Below are 26,764 nucleotides of genomic sequence, written 5' to 3' on the forward strand. Positions count from 1 at the left end.
CAAAGTTCAGTCTGAATGTTGTGTTCACTTCTGAGCCTAAGGAAAGTGATAAATTGGAGCAATTCAAGGCAGGACTATCAAAAAGTTGAGAGTTCTGGAAACTAAATCCTATCAGAAAAACAAAGAAAACGTGTTAAAGATATGTGCGAAAGAGATAGCTATGTGGAATAAAATAGCAGTCTTCAAATTGCCATACAGGATTGTCATACAGGAAAGAGAATGTAGAGGGTAGAACCAAAAACACTGAGCTAAAATTATAAGGAAGTATGTTTGCGCTAAATGTCAGAACAAACTTCCCGAGAGTACAAATTGTCAGCCAGTGGATCTGGCTAATATATATTTTCAAATTGAGGCTGGATACCATTAGTTACAGATGCTTTAAGAGTAGAAAGTGCCCAAACTCTTATTCTATAAATATGTGGGAGATGTTCCTATTAACATTCCAATTTAATTACAAAGAGAAATTCAGACAACAATACCATGTAGTAATTGAATTTTTAAAATTTCCATTTGACTATTCTGAAAGCAGAATCATTAGACGACATCTTATCAACATAAAAACTAGAACTCAGAGCTCTAATTAAACATATTGCTGGAATATCATATGAACCTCTCACAATTAATGAAAATAACACAATTTGTAAATGTTAGGGAGGCTCAGCCAATCTCATTGTACACATGTTGTGCTCTGACAATAAACGTTTGAATTGAATTGAATTGTCAACAAGCTTTAATAATATATTTTAATATAATTGAATTTATTTTATTTTAGGTTGGTACAGAGGAATATCAATAAAGAGACCTAGCATAAAGGTATGTTTAGATGCTGCTTTTAACAAAAACAATATTGAGTTTAATGCATCCTTTCAAATAATCTTATAAAGCCACTGCTAAATGTTGACTTGAACTAATGAAAATCTTCTGTTTTGTCAATAATTGAGTTATTATAATAATAATCTCTTATAAAGGGGCAGTCAAACATGAAAATTGAAATAGTGAATAAAGTTGACTAGGAGCCTTAGTCCTTATGTGTGGCATATGCAACATTCATTGCTAATGGTAAATATATTACCAGTTAGTTTTGGTATTTTTTACTAGCATGACAAAGCACAACCAAATGCTGGTTTTATCCAAAGCTCTTTACTTTAGTAACTATTTTGTGAGCCAAAATATACAGGTAGTCCTTGACTTATTACTGTTTACCAACAGTTCTAAAATTACAATGGCCTCAGAAAAATTGACTTACAACCCAACCTCAATGTTACATCTATTGCACTACCTCCATGAACACATGATCACAATTAAGATGCTGGGAAATTATTTTCAATTTACAATGGTCCAAGTGTCTTCTGATCACATATTGCAATTTGCGACTTTCCGAGGACTCGATTTCTGACAAGCTAGATTAACTTAACGGCCAGTTGATTCACCTAATAATCAGGATAAAAATGGTTGTAAAATTAGGTCTTGTCACATGATGATTCATTTACGACCCTATTGCTTAGTGACTGAAATTTTGGTCCCAATTCTGGTTGTAAGTCAAGGATTACCTATAATTGTAAAGTTCCGGATTCAGAAAACTGATAAGACTTGCATGTAATTGAGAATAAATCAATTTCAGTCAATCAGATATTCTAATTTATCAGCACTTACCAAACTATTTACTTAAGTAGGGTTGTTAAACTGCATTTATGAAAACCTTACAAATCTGTCACATTTCATTTTGGGGAAATGCAAAATACAGGAAAACAGAAAGAAGTAATGAGGCCTCAAAACTTAAAACACAATAGAATTTTAAAAAAGAAAAGGGATTCTAAAACTAGTATTTATCAGCCCACCAAATGGGCTGATAAATACTGAATTATGCTGCCCATCAATTGAAGTGTTCATTTCATACTTCTTGTTAAAATAAATATAATCATTTTTCTTGCAGGGAATCTTTCCTGCAAATTACATTCATTTGAAAAAGGCACTGGTCAGTAACAGAGGGTGAGTATGCATTTCAATTATTAAGAAATTGATATATCTGACAAATAGATAGGAATTCATTAACATTATTTAATATATTTTTAATTTAAACTACTTTTGCATGTAATACAGTTGTCTAAAACTCAAACACTTATTCTATAACACTATATGTATTCTAACAAATAATTTAAAAAATTACATCCAATTTCTTTCCTAATTTTTTTTTGCTAAACATGAGGAACATAGTTAAAAAGAACTTTCTTAAGTATCACTGATTAGTCCTTATTCATAAGAATGATACCTTGTCAGAAAATTTAACAGGCTGTCTTTCTTTGCAGCTATGTGATATCTATGAGACTAAGATAACCCATGCCTTGTTGGGTTTTTGTTTTAGAGATATTTCCTTATCAGATGTTTCAATGCCTTCAACAATGACAGTGCTTCTAATATATTGTCTTCATAGTAAAAGTTGGAAATACATTCAGAGATTACCTGCCTTGAAAATAGCCCATGTTAGCCCAGTCAAATATCAGTACACGATGTGTTTTTATGACATTTTGTATTATATCACAAATTGCTTTATGATAATGCTAATGTCATTAGACATTTTATAACTTTTATCAAATTTCAATTCTGTGAGAGACATGGCTCCTGGATTTTTGATGCATTCTGTATGTTAGCCCATTTGAGGTATTTTGGTTCAAAAGATTTTGTCATATTTTGTACCGTTTTGGCTTATTCCGTTTAGGAATAAGAGTTTTAGTAACATATAGATTCAGTGACGTGCGGTGAGGTTTATGGCTGGTGAGGCTGGTGACGTCATTAGCGCGAGCCGCAGTCCCCTTCACGTTGACTCAGGAAGGAGGGGAATGGGACCACGTGTGCAGGAGACTAAAGCTGCCTCAGCCTCCTGCACACGTGGTCCCATTCCCCTCCTTCCTGACTCCTGAGTCAAAGGGGACCACGGAGAGCGCTCTGCGGGACCGCGGCTCACGCTCCGCGGTCCCCTTCATGTTGACTCAGGAAGGCGGGAATGGGACCACGTGTGCAGGAGGAAGGCTGAAGCTAGAGGAGCTTCCTGCACACGTGGTCCCATTCCTGGACCACGTGTACAGAAGGCTCCTCAGTGCCTTTTCCCTTTTCCCTTTTTTTTTATTTTCATGATGAGAGCGGTGAGGCTCTGCCTCCCCTGACCGCACGTCCCTGTATAGATTAACCAGAGTATCAATTAATGTTTGTCAGCCCCACTGGGTAGAGCAAACCAGAAGATCAACTTCAAAAGAGGACTGAAATTACTTTTTTTGAGATCTATTGAGTTTTACACAACCCTGCAAATCTGTTATTTGGACTATTGCAAGATGCCGTACTTGGAGCTACTCTTTAATATTTGGCACAGAATACAGCCGCACAGGTCTTGGAGCCCTAGGATGGCCACTGTTACACTGCTGTTCGGCAAGCTGCACCGGTTGCCAGTTTGCTTCAGATCCAATTCAAGGTGTTGGTTATCATCTTTAAAGTCCTTCATGGCATGGGTTCAGCTTATCTGAGAAACCACCTCATCCCATGGAATTGGCAGATTTCTGCAAGTCTGAAAGTGCCTCTTCTTCCACCTTTATCTGCAAGATAACTAGAAAGAGTCGAGCCTGAAACGTTTTCTCAAATTACATTTCTGGTTTGGACTCAGATTCCAATTATCTCATTGTTGCTTTTTTACATTGCAACATTATTGTAATGGGATGTAAGGTTATTCTTACATCCCATTACACAATTCCAGTAAAAAGATAGAACTAAAATTGTCATAAAATAAAATTTTGTACAATGAAACAGAAGACAGAAGATTATTTGAGAATGGAACATTCCACTATGTTATATTTTGGGGGGTGTTTGTTATATATCAATGAATACATAGTCTCAAGGGAAGATGGAAGTAAATGAACCCAAAGTCCTCCTTTTTATGACATTTTTATTGGTATTTATACATTTTACAGGCAGTATGAAACAGTTGTTCCACTTGAAGATTCTGTTATTACTGAAGTTACAGCAACTCTCCAGGAATGGGCCATCCTCTGGAAGCAGTTATATGTGGTATGTAAGCAAAAGCATGTAGGTCACAGAGTTATAATAGTTAATATAGTGTGACTGAAGAATGGTGATAATAAGTATTCTACTTAGAGACCATCTCAGTTCCTGAGAATCCAACTTCAGTAAGTCCAGGATTATGTTTGATTCCCTGAATGGTTTAAGAAAACAAAACAGGATTCTTGCATAAATACATGATTCTGTGATGGTTTTTTTTTATACGGAAAAGGTAATTATTATTTAAATGATTAGTCATACAGTAAGGTATTAATACGGCGGCCCAGTGGCTAAGACGCTGAGCTTGTTGATCAGAATAGTTGGCAGTTCAGCGGTTCACATCCCTAGTGCCGCGTAACGGAGTGAGCTCCCATTACTTGACTCAGCTTCTGCCAACCTGGCAGTTCAAAAGCATGTAAAAATACAAGTAGAAAAATAGGGACCACCTTTGGTGGGAAGGTAACAGCATTCTGTGCGCCTTCGGCATTTAGTCATGCTGGCCACATGACCATGGAGATGTCTTCAGACAGCACTGGCTCTTCGGCTTTGAAACAGAGATGAGTACCGCCCCCTAGAGTCGGGAATGACCAGCACATATGTGTGAGGGGAACCTTTACCTTTAAGGTATTAACAATCAATAGTCCATTGTAAATTTCCATTGTGCTTTATTTTATAATTATAGCTAAGATAGGTCAATGAGCCTCAACTTTTTATTTAAGGATGAACATTGTATAGCACACTGTTATTAGTGTAGATTATTTCCAAATTATAGGTAGTCTTCAATTTACAACCACATTTGAGCCCAAAATTTATATTGGTAAGTGAGACATTTGTTAAATGAGTTTTGCCCCATTTTGTGATTTAGTTAAATGAATCACTGTAGTTGTTAAGTTAATAACATGTTGTTAAGTGAATCTAGCTTCCCTATTGATTTTGCTTGTTAGAAGGTCGCACAATGTGATCATATGACCTTGGGACACTGCTGCCATCAAAAATATGTTGCCAAGCATCTGAATTTTGATCATATGTTCATGGGCATGCTGCTACAGTTGTGTGGTCAAAAGTCACTTTTTTTCAATGCTGTTGTAACTTCGAATGGTCACTCAATGAACTGTTGTAAGTCAAGGACTGCCTGTATAATGTTGTAAACAAAATGTAGCAGCAGTAAAAGATGTGCTGAACTTATATTTTCTCAGGCTATAGAAGGCAAAAAGTCTTACAATATGCCAGAAAAATCCAAAGCAAACTTTCCAAAGCAAACTAGCCCAAATGTACAATATATGATATATTAATAAATACTTATTTATGTACACAAATGAAGAGAGAGACAAAACCAAAAGTAAATAATTAACACAGGTAGTCCTTGTTTAGCAATCACAATTGAGATCAGCAATTCATTCACTTATGGTCACTAATTGGAAAATCATATGACCACAACTAGCTTATGATTTTACTTCAGCTTCCCTTTTTATTCACTTTTCTGGAGTCAGAGGTGGATTCCTACCGGTTCGGATCGGTTCTCCAGAACCAGTAGTGCTGCCTTCAAACAAAGAGATTTTCTGTTTTTTTTTAAAAAGTGGGCCTGCCCGCTTTCCCCTGGATTATATTTACCTTATTCCAGCTTCCAAAGCTCAGCTGATCTGGGGCGGCAGCTTGAATTGCCGCTCCTCAGCTGTTTTCCTTTTTTTCTGACTACATTTTATCCAATTGTGCACATGCACATTTGGTGCGCTCGCTCACTAAGCAAACCGGTAGTAAACCAGTTAGGAACCCACCACTGTCTGGAATGCTCACCCAACCACAGGGATAATTAGAAAGAAGGGAAATAATAACAGAGAGGAAGGGTTTACAAGACAGTAACAGGCACACAATGGAAAATACATATTGAAAGGAGTGTGTGAGCAGCAACTGTTTTCCCAGCCCAGTCACCCACCACTCCAAAGCCCCAGCTGCTTGGAGGCAAACAAAAGCTGAAGGTGTGAAAGTGATTAAAGTCTTGTCAGTTACAGCAGCAGCTGCAAGCTGGCTAATGAAAGTCACAGAGCTGCATTTATTAACTTGCAGTTAGTATCTTTTGTAAAATTACTGCGCTGTGGAGAAAAGCAGCAGAGGAAGAAAATACTTGTTTAAATAATCTCTGCACTCTGCATGGGGGGCGTTGGAAAAATTGGTCAAGCACAATAGACTTATTAATTTCTGTTTTGTGGTTTCATACACATCATTTTCAATCAATCAATCAATCAATCAGAATAGAGCTTGAATGGACCTTGGTGGGTTTCTAATCCAACCCCCTGCTCAAGCAGGAGACCGTATATCATTTCAGATAGGTGATTGTCCAGTCTTTTCTTAAAAATCTCCAGTGATAAAGCATCTACAACTTCTGAAGGCAAGCTGTTGCACTGGTTAATTGTCTTCACAGTTAAAAACTTTCCATTTAATTCAGTGAGTTATTTCTGATTTTTGTTATTATAGTAAAGAAGAAAAATATATTGAATAGTGATAATACAATGAAAAAGTTGAATATACAGTATAACAATCAAATGAACTACTATAACATTAAAATAAACAAAAATAAATTATAAATATAACTAATTAATTTAAACTTATAGCAACATAATTTCATTATATTTAAGTACAATGACAATAAAGATTATACTTATAATGCTTCATACTCTCATGGTGCATAGAATTTTTCAACAATAATTATCAAATATATGTCTTAGATCCATTCCTTAAAACAATAGAGTGACTTTCCTTCCAATCATGTAAAATTATTCTTGTTCTAGCCCAAGGTGGATAAAGCCAGAGTTCTTTTTAAGATACCAAATTTTAGGAATATAATTGACCAGCATGTTGAGATCCTTAATAATACGTTCCAAAATCACATTATCATAGATATTGATCTGAAAGCAAAAATGAGCTATAACAGAACAAGATCAAATCATGTTGTCAAGTTTCAAAGTAACATGCCTCATGAAATAAAATCCAAAGCATCCATTTTCCATTTGAGTGTATTTATTAGGAACGTATCAATAATACAATAATAATAATACAATAATACAATAGTAAAGTTGGAAGGGACCTTGGAGGTCTTCTAGTCCAACCCCCTGCCTAGGCAGGAAATCCTATACCGTTTCAGACAAATAGCGATCCAACATCTTCTTAAAGACTTCCAGTGTTGGGGTATTCACAACTTCTGGAGGCAAGCTGTTCCACTGATTAATTGTTCTAACTGTCAGGAAATTTCTCTATCAAATTGGCAAGGACTTGGTATAATTCCAATTCTGACCCGGATCTGGAATTATACCCAATAAAAAGCAAAAGACAGAAACATCCCTCCTGAGTCACAATCTCCAATCAATTCTCAGGCCAACAGTCCGATGACTCCAAACTCCACCTTCCTCCAGCTGCAGACATCTTCTCTGTTCCCACAGGAAGGAATGCCACCTAGACATAATATTCCCCCTTTATCTCTATAACCCCTCTCTCAATAGTTAGAGAATGGCGGCCCTGAAGTAATACTAAATTCCTTTACTAACAAAACCTAAAAGCTAAGAAAAGAATAGACAATAAAAAATGGCTACACATATGTCATCTTCTGGGTCGACACATGTGAGTTAAAGAATCTTCAAATCAACACTCTTAAATACCTAATTACAGAGAAGATCACGCAATAGATGATTTATATGACTAAGTCTAACACAATAGCCACTCCTTGTTTAGTGATTACCTCACTTAGCAACCACTTGCAAATAAAGTGGCAATGAATGGTAATAAAAAAGAAGAAACATGACAGTTTAATGTGAAGCTTGTGAAAAAGGCAATTGAAGAGAAAAAATGATTAATAGAGCAAAATGTAAGCTTATAAATACAAGAAAGAAGGTTTTTGCACTAAAATGTAAAGATGGCTTTGTGTGTAGAACAAGTCAGGAAATGTTAAAAATAATTCGAAATTTTTATTCAGAGCTATACAAAGATCAAGATTACTCAAAGTAACAACACCCACGAAAGAGGAAATGATAGATATTTATGGTAATGGAAGAGGTATCAAGTGCCATAAACTCAATGAAAAATGGCAAAGTTTCAGGATATGACTGTTATGGTTGAAAGTTGGTGATGACAGTTTACACAAGATACTAACAAAACTATAGTATCAAGATGCTTTAGAGAAGAAAAAATATCTGATGCATGGAAAAATGTGAAAGTGATTCTTATACACAAGAAAGGGCCCAAGAAGAGAAATATTGTCCAATAAGCCTCTTTTAGTCATCTACAAGTTTTTTACCAAGATAATAGCAAAAATAATATTGAGAAGATTAAATGATGCACAGCCAAAGGAGCAGGTATGGTTCAGAAGTGGTTACAGAATAATGGATCACATCCAGTTTGTTCAGCAAGTTATTGAAAGGCACAAATACAACATGCCTCTGTTCATTGCTTTCATTGACTACAAAAAGGCGTTTGACTCAGTATTCCAGCAAGCAATAATTAAAGCATTGCTCAACCAAGGCATAGACACTGTTTACGTAAACTTACTATAATCAATATATGAAAAAACAATGGCAACAATTTGCCTTAATGATCTTAAAGTGGAAGTCAACATAGAATGATGTGCATGACAAGGTGATACAATATCACCTATCCTATTCTCAGCCTGCCTTAAAGAAGTAATTCACAAACTAGATTTGCAAAAAGATGGGCTTAATACTTTAAAGCAGCTCAAAGTGCTTTATGGAGCTGTAAAGCAGCCTTTCTGTAGCCATCTTAACTTTGAATTGTTTTTAAGCAACCAGTCATAAATCGAAGATTTATGTAGTTGTTGAAAATAAGTCACTGATCAGTGATGAAAGGCAACATAATAAAAGAAGCATAAGCACTGGATGAAACAAACACATATTGCAAACTTATTTTTTCTCTCATGTACTTCTCCGGTACAGTTATAGTCAGTTATGCAGATATCTCAGACCTTACAGGCAGGAGCCACTGAAATAATTTCCATGGCCACTCATTCAGTTGTTGTCACAGTCATATGAAGTTCTCACTTATCGACCTGTACTCCTGGGGTTACGGTGACAGCCAGCACTGCTGGGTTTGCCATTGCTAAATGACATCACACTTGGCAACCACAGTTCTTTTGGAGTGTAGAATGTAATGTGAAAAGCTCTGCTCAGTAAATAAAGTTATATTAATCTGTCTCTGCAGTCAATATTTTATTGAAATTGGTTTGAAGTACTACCATACTTCTGGAACTAATTATTTCTTGATACACATGCATTCTATAGGTATTCCTTGTTGAGCAACTGTTTCAGGCAATGACTGACTATAGTTACAATGGTGATAAAAAGATAACAATCATTGCATTAATGACCTTCACAGATCTGTAAAGCAAAGGAAAGCTGAAGTAATATCATAAGCACATTTTTAGTTTTATTTAGCGACCACTTTGCTTAATGTCTTAGTTGCGATAAATGAGGACTTACCTGTGCTTTCAAACACACATTCTGAAATTTAAAATATAGAGTAAACTATGCCATTCCTGGTTTCATTAGGACATTTTCAGGGTTCTCAAATCTTTTTTTCTCCCTTTCTGCTTTTGAAAAAATAAAATGTTCACAGAAACATAAGATAGATCTGTTCTACAAGCTACGCCATGTGATGAATGAACTGATTGATCTTCGCAGACAATTACTTTCTGGTCATTTGACCCAGGATCAAGTTCGAGAAGTCAAGAGACATCTCACTGTACGATTGGACTGGGGAAATGAGTAAGTATGGTTCTAGTTTTATTTAAATAAGTGTAATAGTGGTGAAATAACAGAATTTGAAAATAGTCAAAAGCTTTATATATAGCCCACATATTGCCATGCTATGCTTTTCTTGGGATACACAGTTTTATTCAAAGCACAGAAAAATAATGAGAAGAAGTTAACAAAAGAAAAGGCAGGAGTTAAGAGAGTAGAAAAGAATTCTCATTAAATCTAGTTTACACTGACATCATTCAACACATATCTCCATGTTTATTTTCTCATTTTTGGCTCCTCCATCTCTATACATCATACTTTTTGTTTTTTAAACTTTCCACTTTTTCAGGATTCAACTCATTCATCTGTTACTTTTTCAGACTTCCCTTTTCTCTCAGTCTCTTTATTATCTCTCAATATATTAGTTTGGTGATTCAGGCCTCATTCATATTCTTTATATGACCAAACTATATATAGATAGTCCTTGATTTATTACCATTTTATTACAACTGTTCAAAGTTATGATGACACTTAAAAAGTGACTTGTGGCCTCATATTTACATCCATCACAGTTGATATGGAATGTGTAGGGAAAGACGCTGTCTAGAAAACAGAGAAGAGAGGCAGGAGCTCTCTTAAAACTAGTGGACAGAGAAAGAAACTTAGGAAGGACCCTCTAATTGATTAAAGAGTTAAAAGTAGCAGCAGGAAAACAGCACTTCAGACTTGAAAGGTTCTATTAATATAACCTAATAATAAAGCAGAATTAGCGTATCTAGTTGTGTTTCCCATTTGGTTTACCTGTGAAGTTTCATATCCTCACTTTTTTTTAGCACTCTAAAGCCATAGTTCCTAGACTTCCTGAATATTAAAAGGAAAATTTGCTTTTGTAAATCCCAACAGCAAGGCAGTAGGAAACAGCTGTTAACTATAGATAAGGCTTAGGTGAGCAAGGTGAATTTCCAAGTCCAGGAGTCCAAAGTCAAGCCTATGATTTATGAGAGATCATGGTTAATCAACAAGCAGGGTTGTAAATAACTAGATTCCAAGTGTCAAGATAGGCAAGCCAGATGCTGTAGTTGTTTCTAGCAAGTGACCATTGTTCCTATGGAAATGTAGATAGTGGCAGTGAGTTCAGCTTCTTGCTGCTTGCTTATGAGTTGCACATGTTAGCAAGTTGCAGAGATCCCACCTTCCCAGAAGGAATTGCTGGGGGAACCAAGTGAATGCTGGAGCAGCCTGCATTGTAACGGAGATTCTGAAAGCATGAGATCAGGGCAGACACCACATCCTTGGAGTCACATGATAAATATTTGGTATTTACGATCCAAGGGTCACAGGATCACTATTTGAGATCTTCCCAAGGGGCTTCTGACAAAGTCAATGGGGGAAGCTGGATTCACTTAATAACTGCATAATTTGCTTAACAACCATGGCAAAAAAGTTGTAAAATTGGGCATGGCTCACTTAATGACCATAGCACTTAGTGATGAACATTCCAGTTCCAATTGTGAATGTAAGTCAAGGACTACCTACACTTCTTTCATATTTGTCACTCATTTTAGTTATGATCATTCAGCATACACTCATTCTTGCCCCATCTCTTGTTTTACCATACATACTTTTTAAATAATCTATTTCTACTACATTCAATTTTCTTCTATGTTTCTCCTGCCATATCTTAATCCTATTTGCAGAAAAGCACACTCTTATAATCAATCACTTTCACTTCTTTCAGTAAATACTTGTTCCTTACAATAGGCCTCACGTTTCTGTCAGCACTTGTATCTATTACTCCATCACTTTTACCATATTTGGTGGGCTTTCTACAAGATAACACAAATTCATTTGTCCTGATTTGTCCCTATTTATATACAGTATAACTTACAATTGTTTCCTCCACTTTCCTCGTAGTACAAACCTTGGCCTTTAATATATTAAGTTTCAGATCTGTATACCTCATTGTGCCATATAGTTTATTTAATATTTGATGGAAATGTTCAAATTCTCCTGTGGGCTGCTTGGAGAATCCAAGCATGAGTTAACTTTTGCATGTTTGCCACAGACTGAGTTAGAAAAAGTCTTGACCATGCCTCCTCTGCTTGATGGAGCTCAGTTTCTTCAACTCAGTCTAGCTTAGAGAGACGTGATCAATTTTTCTCCAGCTCAGCCTAAGCAAAAGTTTTCTCATGAGCTTGGATTCTCCTAGAAATTACAGCGATTTTTCTTATTTCAGTTGAGCAGGAAAATTGGAGAATATTTTTGATGCAGGGCTCTCCCGAGTGTTTTTTGGCTGCCGGTGAGTGTGCTGGTTTTCCCCCGACCTGCCGGCTAGAACCGCCACTACTGATTTCAAACTTTCTCCACCTCTTTAGTTTCCAGGGAGCCTGGCAGCCTGGAGATATTGCCTGATCACTCAAGCTAGTCTTTGAAGTCTGTGGCTTGATTTTTGGCGCCATGAGAGCGGGTTCACCGCTCTCGCACCATTTTGGAGCTTGCATTGATCGCCGCGAGGTCTGAGGCTTCGGACGTCGTTGCTGGAGTGTTCGCAGTGCTCTGACCCTTTGAACCTTTGTCAAATTCTCCCTAGCGAGCATCATGGTTCAGAGTTCCTGTTGTGGCTTCATCTTCTTTGGGGACCTCAATTTACTCTGAGGCCTGCCTGAACGCGCCTGGCTATTTTGTGCCCTTTTCGGCAACAGGCGCCATCGCAGTGAGTGTACAGGCCTTCTGAGGCTCAGAGGCCTGTTCCATCTACTACTCCCTCTCAGGCCTGCTATTCAGGATTTCAGTCCAGCTAGGGTGTCCCAATAGGCAGTAGGGCTATAGCATGGTGGATAACTCCATCTCAAGCAGCAGTATTGGGGCAGAGCTCTCCCCCAGGTGACCACCATCTGCAGAGGCATCTGGTGCCAGGGTAGGCAGACCCACCACAAGGGGAGCATCTAGCAGATCCAGGACCAGTAGCTCAGTGGCTCAATGAACGGAGCCAAAAGGGACACTAAGAGGAGATGGGGTATTGGAGAAACAATTCTCCAAGACCACTAGCAGGGCAGAGGCCAACAGACCCCCACCCCATTGGTGTTGGAAACTCTCTCCTCATTTATAACCTGATTCTCCTACTGCGCTGGAGGCGACCCAGACCTGATCTCTTGATAACTCCCAACTGCAGGGCCTCTCAGCAGCTGATGTTGGTCCTGACCCTACCCCTCCATCTTGCCTAACAGCTGTAGGCCTAGAGCCCGCCCCTGTGGTCAGGCACTCAGTGCCAGAGGCAACATTTATGCCTACTGCAGCAGAGCTCCCCTCAGAGGAAGGCCAAGCTATGAGTCTCCTCTGGGAGATTCATGACTTAATTTCTGCAGCCATATCCCAGGGCATAGTCAGAATTCAACAAAGGGGTCAATCTTCCCTTCCACAGGCCATGGCCAGGACCTTTACAGTGCCCCTACAGGACCTTCCTTCTCCACTACCCTCCCTGCACAGTGAGGACTTGCTCGTGGGAGAAGAGGATCTAGGTCAGCGATGGCAAACCTTTTTTGGCTCGTGTGCCAAAAGCGGGGAGAGCGCAGGGAGGGTCATGCGCAGGTGTGCTGCACCCATAATGCAATATGTGACACTCAGCGCACATGTGCACATGACTGGTACTTTGCCCCATTTTTTGCATGCTTTTTTCGCCCTCCCCAGGCTCAAGAAGCTTTATAGGAGCCTGGGGAGGGCAAAAACAGCCTCCCCTTTCTTCCCTGGAGGCCCCCAGGAGGCTTCAGGTGCTTCCCTCAAGCCTCTGGAGTGCAAAAAAACAGTCCTATGGGCAAACCGGAAGTTTGGGAACTTACTTCTGGTTTGCTTGTAGGGTTGTTTTTCGTCCTCTGGAGCCTTCAGGGAAGCCTCCGGAAGGCCCCTAAAGGCTCTGGAGGGCTTAAACCAGCCCTACAAGCAAACCGGAAGTCTGGGAAGTGACTTCCGGTTTGCTCGTAGGGTCGTTTTTTGTCCTCTGGAGCCTTCAGTGAAGCATCCGGAAGGCTCCTGAAGTCTTCAGAGGGCTTAAACTGGCCCTACAAGCAAACCGGAAGTCCGTTTCCGAAGTTTCGGTTTGCCCGTAGGGCTGGATTTTTGCGCTCCGGAGGCTTCAGGGAAGTTCCCGACGCCTCCGGAAGGCCTCCGGGGGAGCAGGGGAGGCTGTTTTCGCCCTCCCCAGATTCCTATAAAGTCTCTGAAGCTTGGGGAGGGCAAAAAATGGCCTCAAAAAAAAGCCTGACATCAGCTGGCCAGCGCGTATGTGCGCTGGCCAGCTGACAGGGCAACGCCTTGCGTGCCCTGACGAATGGCTCCGTGTGCCACCTGTGGCACACATGCCATAGGTTCGCCATCCCGGATCTAAGTGAACAGGAATTGTTGGAGGTCCTGACAGAACCGCCTTCTCTGGCTCTTCTGGCCTACCTTGTTTAAGTCTCTCTTATACAAGGCCAAAACCACGGCCAATATGGGAGAGACAGATGCTCCAGCTGAGGCTTCATTGGGCCTGGATCCAAAGGAACGACTGTTTTCCGAAACAGTCCCCGAATAGGAGGTCATATCATCCCCGAAGCTGTTCGAGGATGTCATCCAGAGGCAGTGGAGCCAATCTGGGGCCATTCCCCCCTAGTAATAATGACCAAAAGCTCTATGGTTCCTGTCTGGACCTGGAAGGACTCCTGCAGATCCCAACTGTAGCTCCCCTGGTGGATCCCCTGGCTTCATCTGCCATTGTGCCCTCAGATGTATTGGAGGGCTTGAGGGCAGAAGACCGCAAAGCAGAGATGACCCTCCACAAGCCGCATCAGGTGGCCGCCTAGGAGTTTCGAGCAGCTACTGCTGCGTCCTTTTTCAATAGGACTTCCTTGGTCTGGCTTCACCAGTTGCAGGCCAGACTCTCTCCTGAGGGTCTATGCCTGCACAAAAGACATAAACAAGTTGGTGGCAATCGTGGAATTTTCTTCTGATGCAACTCTTAATACAGCCAAGTTTGCGTCTAGGGCTATGGCGTCTAATGTGACTTCCCAACGCCTCCTTTGGCTCCGCCACTGGCAGGCTGATATGCGCTCCAAATGACACCTGGCCTCAGCACCCTTTAAGGGAGGCAATCTATTTGGAGAGGCTTTAGACCCCATCCTGGTTGGGAATAGGGACAAGTGAAAGGTGCTACCATATATGCACAGAACTGCAAGGTCTACCTTTCCCAGGAGCAGCGCTCCAGCATCCGGTCAACTACAAACACAGAGGTCAGTATATTTGGCGGTCCTTTCCCAGCTCTTGGGGGAAATGATTTCCTGCATAGACTTCATTCCCTGGGCACGGCTACATACGTGGACCTTGCAATGGTTTCTGCTCCCGTACCAGCGGGCCAGCAGCAGCAGCTCCAACACCAGGGTCCGGATGCCACCAAAGGTGCTCCGCTCACTGAACTGGTAGATATCTTCCACTCTGCAAAATGGGTGCCTGTTCAGGAAACCGGACTGTATCACAGTAACATCCAATGCCGGTCTCTTCGGGTGGCGTGTCCATACCCAGACTCAGGTGGCTCAGGAACAATGGAGCGCACAGGAGCTATTGAACAACATAACATCTCCGGGTCTCCCACTTAGCGCTTTAGCATTTCCAGAACCTCATAACAGGGCACCACGTCCTGATCCTCACCGACAATGTGGCCACAATGCCCATATCAACTGCTAGGGGGGCACCCACTCCCAAGTCCCTCATGCTTGAGGTGGAGAGCCTGGGTCTATGGGCAGAGACACACACCCTTTCTGTCAGGACAGAGCATATCTCCGGGATCGCGAATTTGCAGCGGATTGGTTGAGCAGAGGCACTGTGGACCATGCAGAGTGGCACCTTCATCCGGAACTGTTCCAGGAACTGTCCCGCAGATTTGGAAAACTGAAAGTGGACTCATTCGCTCATCCGACAAACACTCATCTCCTGAGGTTTTTCGCCAAGTTTCCCGTGCTGGGGGCAGAGGGAGTCAATGTTCTCCACAGCCATTAACCTCCGGGGCTGTTGTACACCTTCCCTTCCCTTCCCCTTATCCTGAGGATCATCCAGATGGTGCTTGAGAGAGTGGAGATCCTTCTAGTCACTCCCCACTGTCCCAGATACCCCTAGTACGCCGACCTGGTCAACCTCTCAGTCTCCCGGCCCTGGAGAATTCTAGATGACAAGATATCCCTCAGCCAGGGGGCACTGCTCCATCTGGAGCCTCATTGGCTCTAGGTAGCCGTCTGGCACTTGAAAGGGACATCTAAAAGTGAGATAAGTGCTCCAGGAAGGTCATTCAAACTATCCAGGCAGCCAGAAGACTGTCCACTATCTGAATATATAATGTCACCTGCACTGCTTTTTGTAGGGGGTGCTGCATTGGACATATTGATCCTCTTTCTGCATCGATTCCACAGGTCCTCCAAGGCCCCCTGTGCTCCTTACGGAGCCAGACGAGGAGACGAGTGGCAGACAACACGTCTGTTGCCTTCAGGAACCAGAAGTCGTCTCTCTCTGGCCACGGCATTTCCTCATTATTGTGTTAATTATGAAATAGAGCAATTGACCTCGTTTATTAAAATGCACAGTATTTTATGCAAAGAATAGGACATTTTTTATCATTTACTATGAAAGCTGTTCTCAAATCTGAATCCTCAAATCTGAAAGGATCTAATATGCATCTTGGAGATATTTTTAAAAATTGATTCTGGGTTTGTTGGTTTGTTTTTTCATAGACATTTGGGCTTGGATCTTGTCCCACGGAAGGAGTTTGAGATTGTCGATTCTGATCAGATCAGTGTGTCTGATCTATACAAAATGGTAAGTCTGTTCATGGGGACGAAGGGTTTATGGAAGAACATTTTGTATAATCAAAAATTATTTATGTAACTATGACTAATATGGTATGTTTAGGACCGGAAAGATTCAGATTCAAATCCACATGCAAGTGGGTGATTTTGGCCAATCAGTCTCTTTGACTAACTTAAATTAAATGATTGTTGTGAGGATAAAATAACTGTAGGAATAGATAACATCCTATTTCAGATTTTTCTCTATCATATTCAAAAGAACTTGCAACAAATGCATTAGTTTAAACTATAATGATGAGGATTAAACAATAATAAATAATTACATATTTTAATTTTCAAGGTGACTCATTATCACCTTTACTCTTTCCCAGAATGCTGGTTGGGAAATTCTGGCGGTTGAAGTTCACGCCTGTTTAAATTGCTAAAGTTGAGAAACACTGCTTTATACTATGAGTGGCACCACTACCAACAATTCCGAACAAGACCAACCATGCATATAAATTGGCATAAAACAAATAAAATGTTTGCATTTACTTTATATGAATTATTTAAAGTTACTTCAAAAAATAAAGGCTGTACTAGATTCCTTATTAACAAGCACAACATAATTCAGTAAATATATTGGAATGAAATTTTGCATTGACACGTGTAACCATAATAAGGGCAGGCAGAAGTGTTTAATGTGATATAATACAGCTTAATATTAAAGATTTCATAAGGCAATCTCACCAGTAGGAGACTAGAAATAATTTGGAGTTTGGAAGCTTCCAATTCATTACAGAATCAAGTCAAAACATTTCTACCAAATACCAAATGAGTTCAGAATTGTTTAAAACCAATGCTAAATGTGGAAACATCATTAAAGTAGTTAATATCTGTGCACTCCCTATTGTTCAATATGTAGCAGCAATAGTTGACTGGACTCATATGGAATTTGAGAATTTGGATTGGAAGATAAGAAAACTAATGACAGTGGATCCAAAAATGATTTGCACCCAAAAGTGATATTGGTTGTATTTGCTATGGGCAGAAGACGACTACATTGCCGGAAGAACTACATTAAGAAAAGAACCTTGATCAAGGAATCAGTCATGAAAAGCTCTTGAAAACAACAAAAGTGAAGGCTGAATGTAGACAATAAATAATTGAAAACCAATTTGTTAATTGGAAGAACAAGCCAATGTATGATCAGTACTTGAAGAATATAGAAAAGAAATATAAAAATCCCACGTGGAGTAAATTAAGATCAGAAGTGTTAAAGAAACTGAGGCTTTATTTTAGCAGCTCAAGTATATTTGCTGCATTGAGTTATTTTAAAAATAAAGGATAAATACAATTTTGGGCAACTAATTGTAGGAAGAAAAAAAATTGTCATGGAACAAACTACAACAAATGTTGCCTTTGTAGTGAAAAAGGTGAAACAATTGACCATTTGATCAGTAGCTGCAGCAGAATTTCACAAACTGACTACAAACAGCATCATGACTGAGTTTCCAGAATTATTCATTGTAAACTGCTAAAGGTTTGGACTGAATGTAGTAAAAGCTGCTGGGATCATGAAATTGAGAAAAGTTTTGGAAAATGAATGCATTAAGATCTTATAGGACTTTAAGATCCAAACAAGCAGGCGTTTTATTCATAGCATGCCTGACATAACAGTTTTTGAAAAGAAGAAAATATTTTTCATTGATATTGTTATACTGGGTGAGGCTAGAATTGAAAAAAAATTGAAAAAAATACAAAATATTGGGACTTGGAAATCGAAGTTGATCACTAATGAAAAAAGAAACCCATTGTTATATCAATTGTGATTGGAGCCTGTGGAGCATTACTTAAAAATCTCCCTCGATATCTGGAAATATTGAATTGATCCAACCTGAGCACCCTACCAAAAAAAAAAAAAAACCAGTTAGAAACTGCCTATATTTTTAGATGCTAGCTTAATAATATTTAGATCCTTTGTTAGAACTTGAATTATTAAATTTCCAGCAATCTTAGATGGACTTAGATTAACTGTAAACTTGCCAATTATGCACTCAAGCTAGTATGCCATGAAGGCTTGTTGAATACTGAAACCTACAAGAAAAACCAAATAAAGAATAGAAAAGAAACATGTCAAAGCAAAGTATTACATGACCAGCAGATAAAAAAATAGCAGGGAAAACAGTATAGTATAGGACCTTCTAATGGCTAAGATTAAGAAAGTTGAAGAAAGAGAGACAGGGTCTAATTTTGGCTACATAGGACCAAGAATTAAGAACAAATGCATAAAAAGCCCGAATTGAGAGGACAGCAACAGACAGCAACTGCTATCTGCAAAGAAGCTGAAGAAACAGTGAATTTACCTAGTTATCTGCTGCAAGAATGACTACAAACAATCGTATGACAAAGTAGCAACATTAATGCAAGAAATTTCATTTACTTGTGAGCAAGAACCGGTGGAAATAGGCAAAGTAGAAAATGACAAAGTAATAGAAAATGAAAACCGGGATTTCAGATTCAAATAAACAAGCACCTGCCACATAACTCCCCTGATATAACAATTGTTGATGAGAAAAACAAAAAGTCTGGACAGTACCTGGAGTCAGCAGAACAGAAGAGAAACAAATGGAGAGAATCACAAAACACGCAGACTTAGCAAATACAAGTCAAATGACCATAGCAAAATAAAACAAAAATAGTAGCAATAATAATAGCCCTGGGTGCAATCTTAAAACATCAGGAGCATCACTTGAACACCATCGGCATTAACAAAATCTCATCAGTCAATTGCAAATGGCCACTTTATTTGGAATAGCTTACATCCTGTAACATCTGACTGCGACCAACCCATAATATGTATTTACTTGATATAACAGTATGATTGCTAGTTAAAGAAAGAATTTTAAATAACACTGAAAATTACAAGGTTTGTTTTAGTTGAGAAATCTACTGTGAAAAATATCCAATTGACCTCATGGGACTGTAGTTGCAGATAAATTGGTACTACAATTCCCAATTCTTTAGTTTGATTTGAATGGAAAAGTTTGCCTTTGAGTTAATGTTGTCTCCTGGAAACTGCCTTGACAAGCCCCTACAATGTTCTTGGTAAGATTTTGGAGGTGGTTTGCCAATGCCTACATCTTAGGGCTGGGAGAGAGTGATCCAGCTGGCTATATGCCTTAGGCAGGATTAGATCTCCCAGTCTCTAGCCTGTTACTTTAACCCAGTGCTTCCTAATTTTTTTCCTTCATTACAGATAGTCCTCAACTTATGGCCACAATTGACACCAGAACTTCCATTGCTAAGTGATGTGGTTATTAAATGAGTTGTACCTGATTTTACCATATTTTTTTGTCTCACCCATTAAGCAAATGATCACACTCATTAAGCAAATCCAGACTCCTACATTGACTTGTCAGAAGCCCCCTGGGAAGGCTGCAAATGTGTTTATTTACTTTGTTTTATTTATTATATTTCTTTGCCTCCCATCTTGCTGCAGTGTGTGGCTTACATGACTTTGAGCAGTCATTAAATAAATGGCCGAAAGAGGAAGACTACCTATACCCAAAGCTGCTTATCAGAAAGTCCTTTTTGCCCAATGTAGATAAACACTTTAAGTCAACTTAAAAGTTTCTGTTGTGATTGGGTAATCGGTTGTGTGTCATTACCCAATTCCACCACCATCTCCAATCCACATATTTTTGGGTAACAGAAAGGTTTAACCATTATAGCTAACTGATTGAATCTTTTTAAACAAAGTAATTACATATTAAAGAGTAAAAATAATTATGCTTAATTAAGTAAAGAACCAAAGCAATGTATTGAGAAAAATAACATTTTCCCTGTCATCTTTACAGCATTTATCCAGTAGGCACAGTGTGCAACAAAGCATATCACAGGTAAGTTGAGTTATAAAAGCATCATCATTTTCTAAATATCACATGAATACATTTAATGGTATTAGAAGGTTTTGCTTGACAGTGCTAGTATACAAATACTAATTTATTTTCTTTTGCAGCAACCTTCTTCTTGATCTTTGTTTAGAACTGCTTGCATTAGTTTGAAAATTGTATAGTGAGACAATTAGGATGTGATACTGATACTGTACACATATCTGTGTCCATGAAATGTTTGGGTTGTGTGTATTTTCCCTTGCTGTTACATTTGCACTACATAAAATGTGTTTAGCACAATACAGCCGAATTTCAAGATATGAAAAGGGTATGAAACATTAGTGGCAGCCTCTGTGTTGCTGCTGAAATAACTTCAAAAGAAAGACTGTATTAGTAATGACTTCAATGAGCTTTCTCAATTTTTAAATCATATCCTACCTTCCCATTTGTGTAAAGGTAAAGGTTCCCCCGCACATGTGTGCTAGTCATTTCCGGCTCTAGGGGCGGTGCTCAGTGCTGTCTGAAGAGGTCTCTGTGGTCATTTGGCCGGCATGACTAAATGCCAAAGGGGCATGGAGTGCTGTTACCTTCCCACCAAAGTGGTCCCTATTTTTCTACTTGTGTTTTTTGCGTGCTTTTGAACGGCTAGGTTGGCAGAAGCTGGGACAAGTAATGAGCTCACCCCATTAAGCAGTGCTAGGGATTCGAACTGCTGAACTGCCGACCTTCTGATCAGCAAGCTCAGCATCTTAGCCATTGAGCCGCCACATCCCTTTTCCACTGTGTACCAGTATTTAAATTTGATAACTGTCTACTTAATCGGAGACAAAATAACATCACTGTTATCATCAAGAATGGAGCCTATAAGTCTTTGATCAATGAGATGAAAAACAAGTTTGACGGAAGGAAAATAGTACCCATTGTCTCTGTCTGGTCATAATACTTTCTAGATGTCAGCTGGATAGATATAAACATTTCATCATTATGTATAGGTTACTTGCAACTATATATAGCTAAATATCAGAAAGAAAGTTTTCCTGACTTTTCATTTCTTCTATAGCCGATCATTGCTCTTCATGTTTAAACAACTTATCTATTCTCATCAACATGGGTACTACTTCATTTTCTTTTCAATTTATTTTCCAGTTCAGAAATGGTTAAGATAGTGCTGGGCTGTAAATATCGACCAAAGAAAATTGCTTTATTCAGCAGTTTGCTCACGTTTACAGAATCTTACATGTAGTGTGAAATTTAATGAAGAGCAAATACAGAATACTGAATTTTATGTAATTTACTTTGATGATAAATACTGTAATGTAGTTTTATTTCATTTTTTTTCAAATTAGGCGGATACGATGAGGCCACGCCATGGAGAAGCATGCCGTCTGCCAGTACCTCACCATTTCTTTCTCAGTTTAAAGAGTTTCACATATAATACCATTGGAGAGGATGCAGATGTGTTCTTTTTTTTATATGATGTTCGAGAAGGGAAGCAGATTAGGTAAATCAAGACAACATTTACTTTTTCAGAATATATAAATCAGCAATAGGAATAACCCTTATATACTGTTTAATAGTGCTTTACAGCCCCTTCTAAATGGCTTACAGAGTAGGCATATTGCCCCCAACAATCTGGGTCCTCATTTTACCGACCTCGGATGAAAGGCTGAGTCAACTTGAGCCAATCAGGATTGAACTGCTGGCAGTCTGCGGAATTAGCCTGCAATACTGCATTCTAACCACTGTGCCACCATGGTTCAGTATTGATACTTTCATTTAAAATCCCCATTTATGTAATATTTATTAATTAATTAATAAAGTTTATGAAATACCAGCATAATTTTGAAATATGTCATTATGAAATATGATGTCATGAGTAATACTTCTACTGAAGTAAAAAAGTAAACAAAATAAACAGTTTCTGTTTCAAATATAATAAAAAACAGACCTAAAACTATAGCTAGATTGAGTGTTGGTTACTTACCTGATACGCCCTTTCTCGGGACGGTGGAGACATCATCCAGGCATGGGTTTGACTCTGTCAGGATCCAATCGGACTGGATCTACAAGCTTTGAAGACACACCCACGAGGCGCCTCCTCCCAGCTTAGACGAAGGCGTAACTTGTAGACTGCTGTGTAAACAATCTCAGACGATAGATATTATCTCTCCTCAAGGCAAGAATAGACAAAACAAGGACAAAGGCATAAATAAAGAGTGGGGCTGGATGATGTCTCCACTGTCCCAAGAAAGGGCGTATCAGGTAAGTAACCAACGCCCATTCTCCTAGTAGGTGGAGACATCATCCAGGCATGGGACATACCAAAGCCCAATCTGTCCCATCAGGAGGGTCCTGAATAGACGTTAATAATCCTAAGTAGAAACCACTTGCAACATGCGCCGTCCAAACAAAGCGTCAGCTGAGGCATATCTGTCGAGCCTGTAGTGGCGGATGAACAGAGAGATAGTAGGCCACGTGGCTGCCTGGCAAATTTTCTCTAATGAAGCTTGAGATGACCAGGCAGCCGAGGTGGCCACGCTGCAGGTGGAGTGCGCAGTGATATGAGGCGGAACAGGCAGAGAAAGTGCAGAGTAGGCTCTAGAAATAGCAGCTCGTACCCAACGACTAATGTCAGAAGAAGAGGCCTTGGAGCCCTTCTTACCTCCCGGCAGAAACTTTACAAAAAGAGCCTCAGAGCATCTGAAATCGGCAGTTCGTTAATATAAATGCGTAGCGCATGTCGCACATCAAGATAATGCTACTTACTTTCCAGTCGATGAGATGGGTGAGGACAAAAGTCGAGAAGCACTAGTTCCTGGGCTCTGTGGAATACAGAATTTACCTTAGGTACAAAAGCTGGATCAAGGCGAAGAACGACCTTATCTGGATGAAAGGTGCATAAATCTTGTCTGATTGACAATGCCGCCAACTCGGAAATTCGCCTCGCCGAAGTTATGGCTACAAGAAAAAACACTTTTAAGGTTAAGTCATATAAGGATACAGAATGTAAAGGCTCAAAGGGAGTCTGAGTTAAAGAGTCCAGGACTTCGGAGACATCCCAAGTTGGGAACCTATATATTGTCGGTGGTTTGATGTTTGTGGCACCTCTCAAAAAGTGACGGATAAGCGGGTCATAAGAAAGTGGCTGAGTGGAACCAAGCGACAAAACAGAGGACGGGGACGCAACCTGGCGACGGAGAGTGTTTGGTGAGAGTCCTATATCTAGTCCTCGTTGCAGGAACTGGAGAATGTTAGGGATAGAGGCCTGTAAAGGAACAATGTCTTTCCTAAGGCACCAGACAGAGAACTGCGTCCAAGTAGCATCATAAATGCAGTTAGTAGAAGAGCACCTGGAGGCTTGAATTGTGTGAATAACTTCAGTGGATAGATTGGTAGTCCTTAGAGATTGGTAGTCCCGCTCAATCTCCAGGCAGTTAGTCGTAACCAAGGAAGGTCAGGATGTTGGAACGACCCTTGAAGGAGCAGAGAGGGAAACTAGGGAAGTTGCCATGGAGGAGCTACTGAAAGGTTCAGCAGATAGGCAAACCAAGGTCTGCGGGGCCAGGGAGGAGCGATCAGGATCAGTTCCGCCTCCTCCACCAGCATTTTCCCTATTACCCGCTGTAGGAGAGGGGCTGGGGAAACGCATACAGAAGGGCTGGAGGCCACTCGCACCTCAGAGCGTCGACGCCCTCCGCCCCTGGAGTCACATATTGTGCAAAATACCTTGGTAGTTGATTGTTGTCCTGGGAAGCAAAGAGGTCGAGAACCGGAAGGCCGTACCTGACTGTCAGTTGTTGAAAGATTTGCCGATGCATGCTTCACTCTGCCAGGTCGATGTGCATGCGGCTGAGGTCATCTGCTTGAGTGTTCTGGACCCCCGAGATATGCTCAGCCCGGATAGATAATAGGTGGGTCTCCGCCTAGGACCCCAGTTGGAAAGACACGGTCATTAGACGTTAGGATCTCGTCCCCCTCGCCGGTTTATGTACATTTTGGCAGTGGTATTGTCTGTAAGGATGAGCACGTGCGCATTGGTCACCAGGTGTTCGAATTGAAGAAGAACCAGAAAAACAGCTTTTAGCTCCAACCAGTTGATACTATTTTTCTGGTCAGAGCGTGACCAAAGGCCCTGGGCTGTGTGCGACAGAATGTGGACCCCCAGCCTTGCAGACTCTCATCCCTAGTTAGAGTGATGCGTGAGTGGTCGCGAAACAGAGAGCCCTGTTCCAAGGCAGGGGAGAGCCACCAGCAAAGGGACCAGCTTACCTCTGAGGTGAGATGAACCTTGTGTATCGAGCAACTGCAGTCTGCCTTCTGATATGGTAGCAGAAAGTGGAGCTGGCAACTGTGGAATCGGGCCCATGGAACGATGTTAAAGATGCACACCATTTTCCCCAGAAGTTGTGACAGGTGGATGAGAGGAATCTTCGGATGGCCTCTGAAGGATGAGACTAGATCGCAAATGCTCACCTGCCGTTCTGGCAATAAGAAGACCTGTTCCAGAGAGGTGTCTCTCACTGCCCCTAGGTGCGTGAGATGAGTCGTGGGCTGCAGATGGCTTTTTTTTCAAGTTGACCAGGAAGCCGTGTTCTTCTAGAGTGATCTGGACATGTCTATTTGCTTGGTGCAGGGACCTGGACATTAACAGTAATTGCTCTGGGGAAAGGGGAACCCATGTCTATGTCCGGGGTGACACTGCCATCCCCTTCGGAATCATACTCCTCTTGAAACCCAATCCCATCCTCAGGATTCAAGGGGGAAGCAGGATCGCCCAAGGCACCGGGGAGCAGATCGGAGGACGCGTGGGCGTCTTCGCTGAGAGGCGGTGCGGAGAATGAGCAAGCAGAAGGAAGCAGCTGCGGTGCGGTGAGGCGCAGACCCCCCTCCACTCCCTTCACTGACTTGAAGAATTTGCCAGCAGTTTAAAACCTTTTCTTTCGGCTGACTTGAGAGGCGCGGCTGGAGGGAGGGGGATTTCCCCCCCCCCCTCGGACAGGCGGCTTGGAACAATTTTGCTCTCAGCCCCAGGGGAAGGAGGAGGGGGGAGAGCCAACCAATGATGCCACACCCTTTCTTAAAGTGATTTTCTTTGAACTTAACCCCATAATATACTGATGATCTGAAAACTTTGGGAACTTTGAAAACTTTGTTATGCCTCCAAACCCGAAGCTGGCAGGGCAAGATGGCACACTTCCGTTGTCTTCATGAACTGTGAAACCTGACTCCACCCTTAAAAATTCAGGCTTCCGGTATTTGTCTCCGTGCTACTCAGATAAATCTCTTGTGGATTGCTACTCTTTGAACTCCCTGGAGTGAAAAACTTTGCTCTACTGCCAGGGTGATTAGAGAAACTCTCTTCTCCCTGGAACTTCTGCCTCCTGGACTCTTCTGGCTGCTCTGCCGCTCTGACTGTCCATTATCTACACTGACTGAACTCTTTACTCTATAAACAATGCCTCCTAAAAGACCACCTCTTGGAAAGCCTGGCTTTGCTACCTCTGCCCCGACATCAGCAACTTCCAGCCCTGCTACACAATCAAAGATAACAGATCTGATGCAACCTAAAAGTGCAGAGATGGACTTCCAACAAATGCTTCAGCAACTTTTACAGGGACAAGAGGAAATCAAGAAACAACTAAAGGAGATGAAAGAAGAAAGTAAAGAGAATCAGGCCCAAATTTATAAGAACTCACAGAGACTGGACCTTCTGGAGGGTGGGGCGGCTGAGATGAGGGAGGGGGTGGAGGTGGTGCAGAAGGGAAACAAAGAACTTGATACCCAACAGATGAAAACAGAGTTTGAGAGAATGTCCTTTTACCTTAGATTTCAAAACGTGATGGAAGCAGATGATGAAAACATAAGGGACATCATGACAAATATTTTGGCTGAATATATCCATAAAGAAAAACAACAGATGGAATGGGAGATAGATCTGGTTTATAGAGTGAACTCAGCCTATGCTAGAACACACAACGTACCCAGGGAGGTACATATTAAATTCCTTAGAAAAAGCACAAGAGACGAAATTCTGGGTGCACAAAGGGGGCAAGCCTTGACATACCAAGATAGGGAAAGAACCATCCTGAAGCAGATCCCCAAGAAAGTTAGGGAAAAAAGGAAAAGTTATTCACAATTAGCGAATAAATTATACCAGAAGGGGGTGTGGTTCAGATGGTTGATGCCTGAAGGTATGTTAATATTCTGGGAGGAGACAAGAATTAGAATCAATACACCCATAGAGGCACAGGCCTTTATGGAAAAAAACAAAACACACCTA

The 26,764-nt window shown here is 40.5% G+C and overlaps 1 protein-coding gene across 1 annotated transcript in view; it reads left to right on the forward strand.

Annotated features, from left to right (window-relative positions):
• DOCK3 (dedicator of cytokinesis 3) overlaps window positions 1-26,764 on the forward strand; it is a 204,828-nt gene that overhangs the window by 27,172 nt on the left and 150,892 nt on the right. Inside the window, exons 3-9 of the mRNA XM_081936757.1 lie at window positions 773-813; window positions 1,934-1,989; window positions 3,957-4,053; window positions 9,661-9,809; window positions 16,535-16,619; window positions 20,449-20,490; window positions 21,831-21,985. Of these exons, the coding sequence (XP_081792883.1) occupies window positions 773-813; window positions 1,934-1,989; window positions 3,957-4,053; window positions 9,661-9,809; window positions 16,535-16,619; window positions 20,449-20,490; window positions 21,831-21,985 (625 nt within the window). The remainder of the gene's footprint in view (window positions 1-772; window positions 814-1,933; window positions 1,990-3,956; window positions 4,054-9,660; window positions 9,810-16,534; window positions 16,620-20,448; window positions 20,491-21,830; window positions 21,986-26,764) is intronic.

This window comes from Natrix helvetica, assembly GCF_964273705.1.
Source record: "Natrix helvetica genome assembly, chromosome: 1".
NCBI lineage: Eukaryota > Metazoa > Chordata > Lepidosauria > Squamata > Natricidae > Natrix > Natrix helvetica.